Source organism: Xiphophorus hellerii, chromosome 18 (assembly GCF_003331165.1).
Source record: "Xiphophorus hellerii strain 12219 chromosome 18, Xiphophorus_hellerii-4.1, whole genome shotgun sequence".
In the NCBI taxonomy this organism is placed as follows: Eukaryota; Metazoa; Chordata; class Actinopteri; order Cyprinodontiformes; family Poeciliidae; genus Xiphophorus; species Xiphophorus hellerii.
Window position 1 is genome coordinate 12,592,356 of NC_045689.1, and position 16,943 is coordinate 12,609,298.

A 16,943-nucleotide genomic window follows, 5' to 3' on the forward strand; every position below is an offset into this window, starting at 1 on the left:
CATTTTGTTCCTGGATTAGCACAGGAACAAAATCATAGATGTATCTTCAGATGTATCTAAAGTGTAATGCCTCAAGTAATTTAAAAAAGACTCTAATCAATGCAACATGCTTTAACCTTGTTGAATCAGCTGCAAGGTTACATACCGACTTAATGAGAGAACAAATGACTCTTCACACAACATTCACCAGTTCTAAAGAACAAACACCAGTAATACTGTCACAGACCTCTTAATCCATAGCGCTCTTTATAGTTAAACCCTGAGTGTGTGTATGTTTTCATTTACCGCTCTCAGCATGGCTCAATAGCTTACAAAGTGTCCATTAGTTCACTGGTGCATAATATCATGAGGTTGTAACGAATATCCACCATATTGTTTACTAATGCTTTCTTCCCCTTAGGCCAGTTTTAGGCTAACATGATAGAGATATTCTTCTGGCGCTGTCAACAGGATAAAAACCCTTATGTTTTTGGTGATGAGCCGAGTTTCATTTGTTTTAATTTGCAATCCTGTTGAAAATTATTTTTACCACACTATTATAGTCGTATTAGTAGGTTCCTAGCATGGTTGTAGCTAAACACACTGAATATAACACAGCATTAAGAATCTTGTAGGATGCACCTGATGTTTTAGCTTTAGCTTTTTTTTTGTAATATCACTCATTATTAAGAATCCAATCAAATCAAATTTTTAAGGGTGGGATTATTGTGCTGTTAGAAAGTTGGGTTTTTTTGCATGTTTTTACCAGGGATGCCAACAAATGTTGCCAACAATGTAAATCTAGAACCATCTCTTGAAATTTACTTAGAATTCAATACACAGAACTTTGTATTCTGTTGAGTAGAACTCTATGTTAGAGATGTGTGGAAATTAGAAATTTTTTTTCTGTATTCACTGATTTAGACTATGAAAAGGTTCTAGTGACATACAAGAACACAGATTCTGGTAAACACGGAAGTCTAGAATCAAACCCTAAAGTCCATTCATGTCAGCTGCAGGCTCAAATCTGCAAACAATCTTTATCTTTCGGGATGTTTTGTTTTCTGGGCCAGTTTTCTGTCAGCGCTACGGTTTGTGTTCACCATTATCTTGTGTCTTTAGGCTTTGTTAGTTTTTGATCACTCCTTTAAGGGAAACAGAATGTATTAGTCCTGAGAGAAGTTGTGCTCTGGTTGATAATGTTTAGTGAAATTGCTACAGTCTTCTTTTGCGGAAAGGCAGCAGAAATAGTTGCAGACATTTTGAAAAAAGGAGTATCTCTTTTCTTTGTTCTGCAAGGTCTTAAAAAGCAAGCAATTTGCTCAGAGCAGATAAACGCACAGTGCACGCACACACACGCACCCTATCTGTTGTGTGTATGCTGCACTGCAACATTGTCCAGACTGAAGCTGTGCTGCCTGTTATTTAATTGGCAGTGTGCTTTTAAATTGGCCTGTCCTAAACAACAAACTGACCCTGGCTATATAAATATATATTTATATGGTCAGGCTGGAGTTCTGGGTCTCTTCACTGGAGGAGTGCAAGAGAGACAGCATTTGAATCACTTAATGTGCTCCCGCCCAACACACACGCACACCCCCCCCCCACACACACATATTCCCTCCTGACGCAGAAATACACACGCGCACACACACACTGCTTCAGAAAATGCAATCTTCTCTGCTGAAATGAAAAAGGAAGCTTAGCCATTTTTGGAGGGTGGCAGTGTGTGTACGTGCACATTTATTTGCAAGGTGCAAGGCGTGTGGGTGTGCATGTGTGGGTGCCCTGATGTGAATGTGTATTCGTCAATACGCATTAACCCAATCTGCTGAGCGGTCCACCCTTCTATATATCGCCACATGTGTAATAATATTAATATATCTGTTAGTTCAGAGCAAAACCTGCATGCATAATTTATGCTATATGCTGGCTGTCTAGACACTATAGTATGTATGCAGCTACCGCAACAGGAGTGTGAGCTGATACTTACAGAAACTTATCGTTTCTGAAGCGTTCCCTTCCTGTTCCTTACCATCAGTGTGATAAATGGCGGATTATTCCACAAGGAGATGAGATTTTCCTTCATTCTCTTGGTCCATCTTTCACTACTTTCTTCTCCCCTTCCTCCTTCCCTTCCTGCCTCTCCCATTTTCCATTTAGTCTCCCCGTGTTTTGCTTCATCAATCAGCTTTGGCTCCCCTCACAATTATTTTCTTCTTTGTTTCGCATCTAATGTCTCTGAAATCAGCCACCATTACGAACATCGCCCATATATATCTGAATGCTTGCCAATGTAGTGTTTACTCAGACTGAGCAGCGGCATTAAAATTCATGACTGCACCACATATAGTGTTTTTTTCCTTTTGCTCCCAAACAGGAGAAGAAGAGGTTGGAGGTGTAGAGGGAGGGAGAGAGGGTAGGGTGGAGGTGTGGAGGTCTCTTTTGGCATTGATGTGATGTTGGGAGGGGTGGGGGTAGAAGACAAAGAGGAGGTGTCTGTGGAGATGTAGTAGTGGCGGTGGCGGGGGGTGCTTATGCTGGAGGTCGGACCTGCAGCGCCACACCTGTAAATTGGTTTTATAGGTATGGATCGGAATGTTAGGGAAATCTGAGGAAAAGGTTACAAACTGAGGGACATCCTGGTATGACTGAGACCAAAGTATATTGAAAACAAAAAATGGCGGGAGGATAGGAAAGAGGAAGAGGAGGATGGGGGTGCAGTTGTCATCAAATACCTCCCTCCCTTTCTCAAATCAGAACTGAGATTCAGAGCCCACTTTATCTGGACGGACAGACGGTCCTACAGTGTGCAGCAGCAGGGATACTGAATTCTTGTGTGTTTATTTGCATGTGTGCTTTGGAAAACACACACACACTCTGCATACACATGCATTAACATCTTTGTGTGTGTGATTCTGCCAGCTAGTTGTGCAAATGTACCATACGGCCAATCATGCCCAACTTCCAGTTCCTATCTGTGTGTGTGCTACATGTAATTGAGCCCTTTGAAGGTCAGTTTCCCTCTGTACCTTCTCAACATTGAGGGTTATTATGTCCCCCCTCCTTTTCACTTTTCTGCCTTGTGTTTTTAAAATGGCGTTCCTGTCCTCTACCTACTGTCTACAAACAGTCAAATAGAGGACATTTTTCAATCAGGCTGGATCTATGAGAAACAATGTTGCAAAACTAAAACTAACAGTACCCAATTAGTATCAATGGTCCTTGGACATGTGGTATGTTTCCCTTTAGTGTTATTACATTACCAAAAGTAATCAGTTACCCATCTTAACCAATGAATTCAGGAGTTTCAATAACTTTCATGGGCACAGATGTATAAATATCAGCACCTGGTATGAAAACTACTTCTACAAAGATTTACAGAAGAATCATTCACAGTGTAATACTTCGACAGAATACAACCTGTGCAGCAAATACCAATTCTTAATACTTGTGATATTATTAAAAAGTGGGATTGATTGAATTAACTCAGTGACAAAGTGGTTGGCCATGTAAAATCACAGAGAAGGGTCAGAAGATACTGAGGAACAATTTGCACATACATCACCAACCGTCTGCAGAGTCAGCAGGTTTCCATGAGCAGCAACACGCAAAGCTTATGTTGTCAAGCACAATGCAAAGCATTGGATTTGGCAAAAGTGTGCTGCCACTGCTTGAATCATGCCTCTTACTAGCAATTAAATGGATGAGTCAGGAGAAAAGTTGCCAGAAGAAAGGCGCTTTTATGTGTAAAGTGTAAAGTTTGGGAATCAATAAATCAGTAATTTGGCTTGGGCCCTGTATTTTCAATGAAAGAAGTATACCAGTACAACATTTTATTAATGCTTCTGACAAGTATTTTGAGTCTTCAGTAACAACATTCTCACTTAAGAGTGCTGTTGAATGTGCTCAAATGTGGTGGGTTCACTGATTAATTGTGAAATTGAGTTTCCGACCAGCCAGTCATGGTTGATCAAGCTGATAATCATCAATTTCTCAATGTGTCTCTTGTTTCCAGCCAGCATATTTTTGCATTCAATTCCTCCTGATTGGTGAGAATAAACCCAAGTAAAACTTGTTCAACTGTCATTTATATGCCACAATTTAGTATCCGATAAATAAGATTTAAGGCCATTAATCTGTGACAAATAAAGTACATTACCAACTTATCCTTGAAAGGATCTTCAAGACATCTTTTGGGTATTTTTATTATGTTTAAATAGAAGGTCTGGGATACATTCAAAAGAACTCTGTAAAGTCAGACATGATAACCTTAACAGCCGATACTTATTGATTGGATATGTACTTGTTGCCCATGCTCAGACATGGATTTGTTTTGAACTTTTCACTTACTCTGACATTCCCTCTGAGCTTTTGATTGGTTAATTGTTGCTGCTGCCACACAGTGCCGGAGAGAGGAAGGGGAGAAATGGCTGTTGCCTAGCAATCTGGTTGCCATAGATACCGCCAGGGCTCCCTCCTAAAGAGTACACAGCTATGTACATTGAAAAGAGAGAAAGATTGAGAGAAAAAGGGAGGACGACGAGGAGGAGAGGGGCAAGAGAGGAGAGTTATGGGAAGATCAGAAATAGTGAGAAGAAGAAATGAAGGAAAGCAGAATCTGAGAAGTTCAAGAGCAGACAAGAGCGAGAGAGGCGCTCAGAGGAGTTCATTAAAAATAACATAAAGAATGGGAGGAGTGAGAGAAAGCAGACAAAGAGGGAAGCAGAGCGAGGCGCACAGAGTTGAGGACCAGGAAAAATCTCTTCATGATTCATCATATAGATCCCCCCTGACACTCCGACTGGTGAAAGCAGCGTAATATTGGAGTCTGCTTCATTTGGTATTCTGTCTCAAGATGTGGTGCTGTGGCTTGCCGGCTGGTTGTTTTGTGGTTCTTTAGTTGTCTTGGCCGTGTTTGGAAAAGCCCCGGCTCTCACAACCACAGCCCACCAGTTTCCAACCTAATCTAGTCGTACTTTACATCTATTTCTTGTTTTGTTACTGTCTGAAAAAGGGAGAAATTGGCACAAACCTTCTGAAAGAGATAAGAATCAACACTACCTTGGTTACCGGTCAAATTATCTCTACTAGAGCACAAAAAATTGGTCTGATGGGGATTATTTTTTCAAAACATTTTTTCAGAGTGGAGTAATAATTTGGTTCTTCCTGGGAAACTTACCAAACCTGGTGCAGGAACTGTTGCCACTTGCATTGAAAATCTGTTTGAAATAAACATGTGAATGGAAGCAAACCAAAGAAACCTGCTCCAATGACAAAAACTCCATATTTCCAAGCAGAATCTTCTAAAAAATGGGATGCAGTGAGTCTCCCTCCACCCCCTGTTTTTTTGTCTGAATTTCCCCCCCTTTTATACACTCTGCTTTGTCCCAAGTGGTAATTTCTGACATTTCCACATGATGGTGCAGGGCTGACATGCTGTACAGTGGACCATGAGAGGCTGGGCGCAATTCAAACAGGATTTCACAGTCACATTCCCAGCCGGTTCTCTCCCCTGGAACCAAATAGGATTAATAATTTGCATTTTAACTCTTTATCGACGGGGACACTGGTCTGTGCTGGCTAAGTGGCTCTTTCTGAGAGTTTGCAAATGTGAGCATATTTGCACAAAATAATCACACACAGACACATAGTCCCACTGTAAGGCTGATTTCTTTACATGCATGATTTATGGGAGAGGTTGTGTGACTGTGTGCGTGGGCCATTTATTTGCATGTGTGTCTATTTACTGTATGCGCACACATTCAGAAGGCTGTAGAGCCTGATAGATAGATGCTGTGTGTGTGTGCGTGTGTGTGTGTGTGTGTTGTCTTGGGTCAGTGTGATTACAGTGCAGTCATATATCAAGTTTTACTATGCACCAAAACAGCCTCCGTCCTCCTTACTTTGCAATGTCATCTCGGCACACCGACTCACATTGCACACACAAACGCACACATCCAGTCCCACAATGCACCGAGAGTTACGCAAGCTGCTGAGTGGACACGAGTGGAGGTAATACTTGTGTCTTTGTGCGATGCATGTGAAAGGCTGAAGGTTGGGATGGGTGTGGTGAAGACAGAAATGGGGAATAAAAGGAGCAGGTTTTTAGGGAGAAACAGAGGACGGGTATGGAGGGGGTGGCACTGGCGCAAGCATTAGTGTGACAACAGATGGATTGCAGCAAAGAGTTCCAATTTCCTCTCCAAGAGTGAAGCAGGAGCAGGCAAAAAAAAAAAACAACTAAGAAAGAGATGAAACATGAAAAGTAAAGAAAAAACAGAAGCACAATGAAGCGTAGAAGAGATGGAATCAGAAACAGAGAGAGGAGAAGCAATAATGAGAAACTGTGAGGAGGAAGAAAGAGGAAGAGGATGGGAAGAAGACAGAAGCAGAGGGAGAGAGAGAAAGAGAGGGAGGAAGGAAGCCAGTGACTTTTCATCTGTGACTGACGGTTTCCATCTGACTGCATCTATGTCTCCTTGTCTGCATAAAAAAAATCTGGAAATGTCTCCCTAAGCATTTGGGATAGTGTCAGTGTGAATGTGAAGTGTGTGCTGCTGGTTTCCTCTGCATCCGTTCATCTCTTGTCCTCTCAACAACATCCTCAACTTTACATGTACACAGTATATATGTGTGTGCGTATGGGGTGTGCATGTGTGTGGCTGCAGAGGGGTTAGAGAGGCTCCTGTGCATCATGTTAAAAAGAGCGAGCAGCGGGGGGGAGGGGATGGAAGTAAAACTGGACAGCCAAAGTTATTATGCAAAGGCATCGCTGTAAATCTCTGTGTGTGCACATGTGCTCCCTACTGTATGTGTGTGATTTTGGCCGTGCATGTGTGTGCTCTCATTGTGTCTGTGTGCACTACCCCTCAGAGGCTTTCCTCATTAAGCAGCGAGGCGACAGGAGTGCAGAGTGTGTGTTTTCACACACTGCTGCTTCGACACAACATGGAGACATTTTTTTTCCTGCTTCCTTTCCTTCACTCCCGTTTGTGTCTTCATTGCCTTCCTCCTCGTTTTTTCCAGCTCTCTTTCACTTTCACTCAAACCCTTACCTTGCCTTCTGCCATTTTCCCCTCTTACTCCTCATCCTCATTTCTTTCTTCCATCTACACCTGCCAAACTGGAAGCCCTGCGGTCCTGAGTCCAAAGAACAGCTAGAACAAAATGGCTACAATCAGTAATGGCTTTGCTTACTTTTGGATAACTGCAGAGAACCAAAAAGAAAGAAAACACACACAAAAAAATATTAAATTACTTTAGTCAGTCCATTAGAGTCGCAAATGCCATTAAGATATTATGCATTATAGGTAAAATCAAGCAGCAGACATAGACATGGAAAAAAAACTGAAATGAATCAAAAAAAGTAATTTAGAAGACAGTGAGAAACATCAACGCATTCAAGTAGAAAGGTCAAAGCTAACACTTTTTCAGTGGAAGTACAAAAGTCATAAGACAATAATAAGTCGAAAGAAATACATTACAACCTACAAGGGAAAAAAATAGCTGCCCAATTTTGGATTATTTTGCTTAACCAGCTTTGGGTCCAATATGAATCAGCATGATCGGGTTTTACAAACCATATCAACCCAAAAAAAAGGTGAAATTGAATAATATCTAATGTTAAGGGTAAAAAATGTGAATAAAAAAGAATAACCCTTAACTTGGATACTAACACCCCTGTCACACTGTTGGTTTATTGGCAAAAGAAAGTTCATCATCAGATTAATGTTTGACATGAGGCCATTTAGGCTTCATTGACTCTTAATAACTTAAATAACATAAAACTGTATTTAAGTCTGAAAGTGATGAAAAATTATAGGCTAGCTGTTTTTCTGTGAGTTTTCAAGCAAATTGAAACTTTTATGGTACAAGGAGTATCTTTTTTCTGTTTAGGCCACAAGCCTTGTGCTTTTCCCCATAATCCCTTCCATAAATGCAAATCTTTATATTCTATAAAAGGTACATTAACCTTCCAAAAAGTTAATTTAGGAATCAAATTGAGCTTTTTAATCATGAAAATGTGCAATTTATAAATAGAACACATTTAGATAATTTGCTCAGTTATATTTTTTCAAAGGGCCATAAAGGTTTTATCACTCAAGAAGAAAACAAATAATGAGAGTAATGGTATAAGGGAATAAGGTTGTTGATCCATAATGTAAATCATTGCAATGCAGCTGTAGTTTCATGTTTACTGTGACTATGGTAAACCTCAGCTCCAGCACCAAATCATTTTAGTGTCCCACACATTTTCTTCTAGACGTACCTCGTATTTAACTTCATGCATCTTCCCATCAAGCCTGACCACCTTCCTTGTCATTGATAGAGAAAAGCCCACAGCATGATACTCCCGTCACCACGTCTCACCATGGTCATAATTTACTTTTGTTCTCCTCTGACCACATCATCTTCTTCCTCATGTTTGTTACATCTCCTGCAGCTTAAAGCAAACCACAAACAGTACCTTGGTTAATGAGGGGCACATTATGAACCACAGCACCATGTACTAATAGGGTCTTAGGGTTTTACTGAGAATATATTAATGTTTAACACTATTTAAAATAAGTTGATTTTGCAGAGTGGCCCCTGAACTGCACATGCTCTGTATTGCAAATGCAGATCTGATTTAATATTTCTTAGACTCTTCTCCTAATTTGCTCTTGACCTCATGACTTTTAAATATTAGGTCAGAGAGATGTTGGAGGAAAAAAACTGATTATCATCAAAATCAGGGTTAATTTCTGAGGTTAAACATATTGACACGAGATAATGACTTCTTTGTGTTGTTCATGCGCTATTTTCTCTCTGCACAGCAGTTTTGGTGTGACTTCCTTGCGGTGATCTAGTAGAACATTAGTAGCTGCATGACTCACAAATAAACCTGTTGAACTAAAGAGTGAGATAATAAAAGCTTCAAGTCAAATAGATCTGATAATATGGGCTATTTTAAAGGCAGTCGGGATGGATTACATCCTACTGAAAGTCTTTAAAAGGATGGTAATATTTTAATGAATTAGGTAAAAGCAGGGAAATTAGCACTCCTCTAAGCTATATTTGTAAAGACTTTGTTAAAGTAATATTCTGCACTATGCTCATCAATTATGATATTGTTTGTAATTTCACAAAGCTAAAACAAGAGAAAACACTTGTTTTAGTAAAAGAGATGAGACACGAGTGAAAACAAAAGGATCCAGGCACAAGAGCTCGAAAGCAAAATAACAGCAGATTGTTATGAAGGAGCAGCACGGAGGAGGAAAAGAGGAGAAAATGAGACAATGTTGGGGGGAGAAAGGCTGATAGGGAGAAGGGTTGGTGTTGTTGGGGAGTCGAAGGGACCATTTGAGAATTCATCTCTTGCTGGATAATTCCCAGGAGGATTTCTCTCCAACACTTGAAAGCTGTGAAGTGTGCGGTTCTGCTCATACTCCTCCTGGTAATTGGAAGAAGAGAGAGGAGAGCAGAGGAGGGGAGGGAGAGAGAAGAGAAGATGGTCAGGTAAAGGAGGAGAAAATTTTGGAGATGGGGATAAAGAAGGAAGGAATTGTCAGGAGAAAAGGTGGAATATATAAAAAAAAGCGTACAGATTCAGCTCTTTTTTTTCTCTTGGTCACTTTATTTCTTTTTTCTTCTTGCCATGTATATCTTTATTTTTCCCTCTCATTCCCACTCCTATATATTGTCTCCCTCTATTACTGTTTTCCACCCTTTTTTTTCTCCCCTCCCTCTCTTTGGCAGTACTAGTGTGTCTGTGGTTGCAGGCAGCTTCTGAAACATGGCCACAAGCGTTTAATCATTGATGGGAGTTTTTTTTTTTCCTTTTCCCCCTTTCGCGCAGGCAGGCCAGACTCACTCACGTACGTCAGGACCTGCTGATTCACTCTCTAGGGGCCTTGAAAGCAAGCACACATAGGGAGAGGCAAAGTAAACAAAGATACACACAGACAAGATAAAAAAGAAAGAAAGCAGACGGAATGTGTTTTAGATGTGTGGGGGTGTGCATACGTGCGTAGGGGTGTGTGTGTGTGTGTGTGTTTTATCCCACCAGGGAATCTGAGCTCCAATCAACAGCAATGAGTCCAAATAAAACAGTAAGATGAAAGAAATATATTTGACCACAACAAGAAAACAGAAATATGTTTATACTGACCTCAGGCCTGCGTACCTGAGGCCTGCAGCTTTACGCATCCTCCTGCTACTCTCAGTCAACGTCTGGTTCTGTTGGTTTATTAATAAGTAAACACACATTCATGCATGAAGTCTCCGCTGGACACATTTTTGCAGCTTTTTTAAAATTTGATCACAGTTCTTCTGTGGCCATGGCAGGAGTGGTTCCATGTTTTCATGCAGATTTGTGCCTCAAAGAAGGTTTTTCTTTCAGTTTGATTGTTTTTAGAATGGATCCATTGGAGGGATTCTTATTTAATAATAGCATTCACTTCTGGTGCAACATTAAGTTTTATTTGTCTATACAAAATTAACAATTTAATATACAATGTATGGTGGAAATACAAAAAGTTAGTAAAAACAGAAATTGAAAAGAAAATACTAATATTTTGACTTGAAATACTGATATGCTGCTTCAAAATAAAAATAAAACATTTCTCATTATTGCCCCTCCGATTGACTCACGCATATGCAGCATGCCATGCACACAGAAAGAGAGGGCTACAGTGATCCATCCTTTTAATACTTCAGTTATAAGGAACTTTACTCACATGGTGCTAATAAATAGCTCCAAAATAAAATACTGACCTCAAGTATTATGGTAAATATTATGTTTCTCTCAGTCTTGAGAGAAACATAAAATCACTTTGTGTTGCAGTGGCTGCGGTACACCCTGCACAAACCTGTCCTCATAAGACCCCAGGAGTGAAACCCTTTCATAAGCAGCTCCTTTAGCCTCAGTGCATTTAATGTTGTTACACCTCCAGCCTCCATGCATAAAAATGGAAATAAATCCTATTTAGATAAAAAACTGCATCTTATTAGTACTATTAAGAGCTATAAAAGCATTGATCTGTTTACTCTTAGGTCTTGTGAAATGTATTGCCGTGACTGTAAGTTAATTTAAAAGATGTCAGTGACATTAAGTGAAAGACTATATGTATATATTATTATTGTCTGATCTCAAGGATGAAGATCCATTTGCCTTTACAGCTCCCTAAGATTACACATAATGCTAAATTGCAAAGCAAAAGTATTGACTCACTCATACGAACGAATACAGCCAATCAGAAGGACTCAGTCTCGTTGGCGACCAGTTCAGCTTAGGCCCCTAACCCAAATATAGCAACCGGGCATTACAGCCATTTATTCCCTCCAGAACTGAGCAGGAGGACCTAATAAAACCTTCCTACCCCCTAGAGAAACTACATGGAAAAGTTAGTAAAGATAATGGATAGAGAATCGATTGAGGATGTTTTTGTTTGTAACTTGTTTTATATGTAAAAATCCTTGAATCCTTAAAAATGGTTATTGTGGAAATTTAGTAACCAAAATTAACACAGACTCAAATGAAGGCCACAAGTCGTTAACATATTTGTCTGTTGATTAAGTTGATTTCTCAATGCTTCCCAGTGTTGCTGAAGTCCTGATATCTAAATTTTGATAAGCAACAGAAATGTTATCCCCACACGTTCATTCTGCCTCCTGATGAAACTTTGCCCTGGGTGCAGAGCCATTCCTCTGACAGACCAGAGGTTGCTGGTCGCCACATGAATGTCTTTGTTTATTCTTTCTTTTTTTTCACTTGTCCATTAGAGGGGTAGTTGTGTGCTTTCTCCTAACGTCCTGTTACACTTTTAAAAATTTTCCAAATAAATCTAAGATGGCAGTAAATGTAGTGTTGTTTTCTTCCTTCGCTTTTGTGGTTGCCACACAAAAATGCTCAGAAAAGTATTATGTTGTTAGGCAAGCAATTCGGTGAATTACCGCCAGCTGGTAGTAATATTATTAGCAGCATGTAAATGATACGCCTGGTGAAAAAAAAGATAAAATTCTAAGAACAACAGTTACATACTGTTTTTAGATTTGTACACTTTATTTGAAGGCTAGAATATACGTAAATAGCTGTTCATAATAAAGAAAATACATGTTTTATGTATTTCTTTTAAATGAACTTATTAAAAAATATGCAAATAGGAAGGAAGATATTTTGTCCCAGTGTGACTCTTACATGCAGTATTCCTTTGATTTCACTAGCCAACACTTTGAATATGGTAGTCTACAGGCAATCTTTTTTTCCTCTTTGATCATTGAAGGACTCTGTTGCCGGGCGTTATGCACAAATTGAGAGTACAGCACCTGACACACACATTTGATTTTCAATGAAAAGGTCACAAAAACACACAACATAAAAAGCCAAGAACTGTTGGGTCGTTGCTGTCACAAACTACTCAGTTATCACAACAACAATGCTAATAGAATGCTAGCCAGTTTTATGACTCTTGATCAGATTACAACTTAATAACATCATCTCTATACATACATAATCTTTTTTCTCTCCCATATTTAGATTATTTCATTTTCTTTGGGTAAAATGCACGAATATGAATCATCTGGATCCTCTCTGCTAATTTATAACCCCCAAGTGAAGCAGTCAGCAGATTGGGAATAAAGTGCTTGTGAATTTATTGAGTAGAATCTCTAATGTCGAACACCAGGTCAGATGTAACAATGCTGAGACTTCCCTTTTGTAGCCTTTCGTATGATTTTTTTTTTATGTTGAAAAAATTCTATAGCAACATGGAAAAAATTCAACCTCATCTGTTTTTTTATTGACAGCGCTGAAATTGTCATGTTTAATAAAATCTGTGAAGATCAAGCATCTTAATTTTCAGTGTGTAAAATATGAAACATGATCATTTACAACTACTGAAAAATATAGTAATAATTAAAAATGAAATTCTTTAAAATATTCAGTTGAAAAGCTTCAAATGAAATACAATACAATAGACTGATGCTTCATGCATCACTGTATTCATATTTGTTGCCCATATAGTCTGTCTGCATTACAAGATTTCTTCAGAGGATTTAAATGATGCAGCTGCAAAGAATTGTGGGACAGAAACACCCATTTTGCTTTCAGAAAGCGTTGGCCAGTGAATGCATTGCTGAAGGAGATAATAAAGGGAGGACTGGAGCTCATTTCCTCAGTATTTGGATAATTTGAACAGCACTCATCATGGCTACCACTTTAGTACTTCTGGGTCATTTCACTCAGCAAGGAACCTTCCTTAAAAATGACTTTTTGACCGGATCCTAGTGTGTTCATGTCCTGGAGAGGAGCTGCAGCTGCAAATCAGGACGAGCATTTCCTGCTTGCTTTGTCCCCCGTATTGCAGCTGAATCAACTAATGATTAAAAAAAAACAAAAAAAAACATACAGTGCAGGAAAGTTTGGACAGCACAATTCTTTATGTATGTTGACAAGAAGTGTGGGATTTCTCTGGGGGGAAGCAGAGCGTGTGGCAAACAAACGCCAGTGGTTACCTATCCATTACTCTGACTGTATACAGCAGAGACTGGTGACATGTTGTCACAGTTTATTAGAGACAAGCACCGGGGTGCTCATTTAGACACACAGCTGACATGATCAGTTTCCTTCAGGTTATTGGAACAGGCCTGAAAGAGGCTAAAGGGGGAAAACCTCCCATCTGTGTTACATTCAGAATTACAAATTACTCAGCACTGAAAGTAGAAGACAAATTCAGGATACGTTTGGGTTGACTAATAGAATTACACTTTTAAGGTGTACATTTTACTCTTGGAATAATCTGATAATCTTCAAGACTGATATGGTATATTGTGGACCAACCAAAAATTTAGTTTTGTTGACATGCAGGTGTTGGAGTGTTTCAGTCTAATGGTTTGTTTCTCCTCAGCATGACTCCATCCTGAAATGGATAACCCACAACATTTCTGTCTGCACATTTCACTGACTATATTTAGCCATTCATCACATTTTATTGAGACTTTTAACAATATTGTTACACAATATTGTATATAATCAGTCCCTCCTGAATGCCGAGGTGTTTTTTTTGTGATTATTGTTCCTTAAATTACTGATATTGTGGCACCTTTAAAAAAAAAGTTTATTTTTGCCATAACAACGTGTTACAAAAAAGTTTAAATTGCTTCACATAAACTTCTCCAAAAAAGTGAATTTTATCATAGTTAGTATTTAAAGTGCAAATGACATTTGCAGGTACGTTCTTGTTCACCCTTAACACAAATAAAATCATATCCTGAGGAGGTGTCAAAGAGCTAAAGAAGAATCCCATATTGGTCAATAAAGTTAACATGAACTGTATACATAAGAAAATTCTACAGAACATCTCAAAATGCCAAAAAAGGCTAATGTTACCATTTAGCATCATTCATGCTCTCATCTTGCAAGTTCAGCATTTAAAACAGGAAGTTCAATTAGAAGGAGGCTAACAGGATTGGTCAAAATTCAGCTGAGTTGCAGTGATTGTCAGAAAAGAAGGAAATACAGAAAATACTGAAGTGCACTTTTATGGTTGGTCAGCAGAGTAGTTGCTGTAACTGGTGCAAGTCCGTGCAAAATTTGTGAATGATGTTTGAATTTGCATTAAAAGTTGCGATCGCAACTTCCTTTCATCTGAGAATAGATAATTGTGTGGTATACATTTACTCTGATGGACCTAAAGTTAAACAATAGCCTTCAGAATAAACAATATGAATATTACTTTAAATAGAGTTCACCTTTGTGTAATTTAATATCGACAAATTAGGTTGTTTTGTTGAGACTGCTAAGATTTGTAGTGAACAAATACCATCACGGAGACCAAGGAACACAGCAGAATTATCACGGAGAAAGTTGTAGAGCAATTTAGAGCTAAGTTAGGTTATAAAACAATATCTGTAGCTTTGAAAAACTCAAGGGAAATGAAGTAGTAGCAATAGGAAAGTGATCACTGAAAGAAAGTCTTCAGATTTAAAATAAACTGTGTATCTGTGTTCAGATTCTGAATCAATCCACTCTAATATCAAAATGTTATTCAAAGGAGAATGGGCAAAAATATCAGTTTATTGTTGTGCAAGGCCCAAAAGACTGAAGACAAAAGGTGGTTCTACAAAGTACTGAATCCGAGAACTTAGTATTAGAGGGTCACCAGGCTGAAGTTTCTGCTTTTAACTTGACAAATGTAAAAACGTTAAAGGGGCTTGAATACTTTTGCAAAGTTCACCTGTGAAATCTATTGCATTTTGACTCCATCCTGCTTGGTGACTCATTGTTAAAGGGCCAGTACACTGCATTACATCTTAGAGAAAAAAAGCCTACGTACACAGCAGAGTGCAGTTATGTGATTGCTTCCATTAAAGGGATTATGCAATCAGCATCAGAGAGACAGGAAGTGAGATAGTTGGGGGTTACATGTGGAACACATACACACAGACATGCCCACATACTGTACATGCACAGCAGGCTGGCAGGCAGGGGGAATCTCTCTCTTGTTAATAATTATTATGAAACGGATTCACACAGAGCACTTGTTTCCTGTGCTCAGCATGTTGCCAGGTCTGTCACTGCATCTTTCCGTCAGGAATAAGTACACTCGGTTCTGTTCAGCCTTCTGTTCTTTCTTACATTTCTTGCTCATCCTTGTCTTTGCTCCCAACATTATTTACCTGCCCCCCCCCCATGAAGCACCACTTCCTGGATGAGTTTGGGTTTGGAGAGTCCCTGGTTCCCGTGAAGACTTGCATTTGTTTTAAGCAAACATAACGAGACAATCGGGACAGCAAAGGCTTAGTGGCTTGTCTCTTTTCTTCTCTTTTGTCTTACATCTCAGCATTTTGTCTGTAATCACAGTCTTTCAGTAACACTCCATGGTACTCTTTGTCACATCCCGCTGATGGCTGCTTTGTGGATCTCTTTTAGTTTTTCACCTGTCTTCAATCTGTCTTACTGTCGAGAGACTGACACAGGGTCCCCATCCCAGGACAACATTTCATATCTCTAACTTATGAGTTTACAGTTTGCTCTTCATCGCCTTTTTCTCTGGAGAGCAGTTAACCTAGAGTGGCTGCTTTTTCTTCTTTTTTCAGCTAAGAAAGCACCGGACGGCTCAGTGATTGCCAATGGCTACTGCGACTTTTGCCTTGGAGGCTCAAAGAAGACGGGCTGTCCTGAAGACCTTATCTCCTGTGCGGACTGTGGACGCTCAGGTAGGACACCGCAGAAGGGAATGATTGGCAGGAGGAAGGCAGCCATCTGATGACCCACAGTTTGGAGATGTTTGATTTCCAAAAATGTGCATTTCAACTAGTACGAGTCTTAGCCAATTTGATCTTAAAGGGTTAGCTTGGATTTTTAAAAGTGAGGTTCTGTGAAGTTATCATCAGTAATAGTTCCCCTATTGTCTGACATATGACATCTGTTTTACACAGATGTCATATGTCAGACAGACAAACCTTCTGATTTAGATGATTTTAGAAAATAAAACATGTGAAAGTAAAAATAATTATATTTGTGGGATGCAACACTAAGTCAGATGATATTAATCACCTATACAAGAGATTGTTACTAAGTTTTTTCTTTTGATGTTTTGAAGATGTGGGACTTATCAATTTGTCAAAGTGCTCTAACTCCACCAAGAGAGAAGTAAAGTTTGTTTTTGGCCATTGTTTATGCAATGAGGATAATATGTTCCTCTGCCATTCTTGGTCTTAATAACTTAGCTTTAGTGTAGAAAAACAGCAACAAAGTTAACAACAGTCTTTTGAAAAAAATGTTGATAACTAAAACCCCACTATATATAAATGTCTACAAATACTATTCTATATTTTGGTATTTGCCTGGTCCAGGTAAGGGATCTATTATCGTAAATAACCTTATGGAACCTCAACAAAAATTTTGAACTATCCCTTTAAAAACTAAAGGACCATGCCATTGTTTTTTGTATTTTAGCCCTTTAAATAAAAGTCAGAAC

General features: G+C 39.1%; 1 protein-coding gene across 1 annotated transcript in view; it reads left to right on the forward strand.

Annotated features, from left to right (window-relative positions):
• The window catches only part of dpf1 (double PHD fingers 1), a 64,182-nt gene that overhangs the window by 31,281 nt on the left and 15,958 nt on the right, over window positions 1-16,943 (forward strand). Inside the window, exon 9 of the mRNA XM_032545518.1 lies at window positions 16,060-16,179. Within this exon, the coding sequence (XP_032401409.1) occupies window positions 16,060-16,179 (120 nt within the window). The remainder of the gene's footprint in view (window positions 1-16,059; window positions 16,180-16,943) is intronic.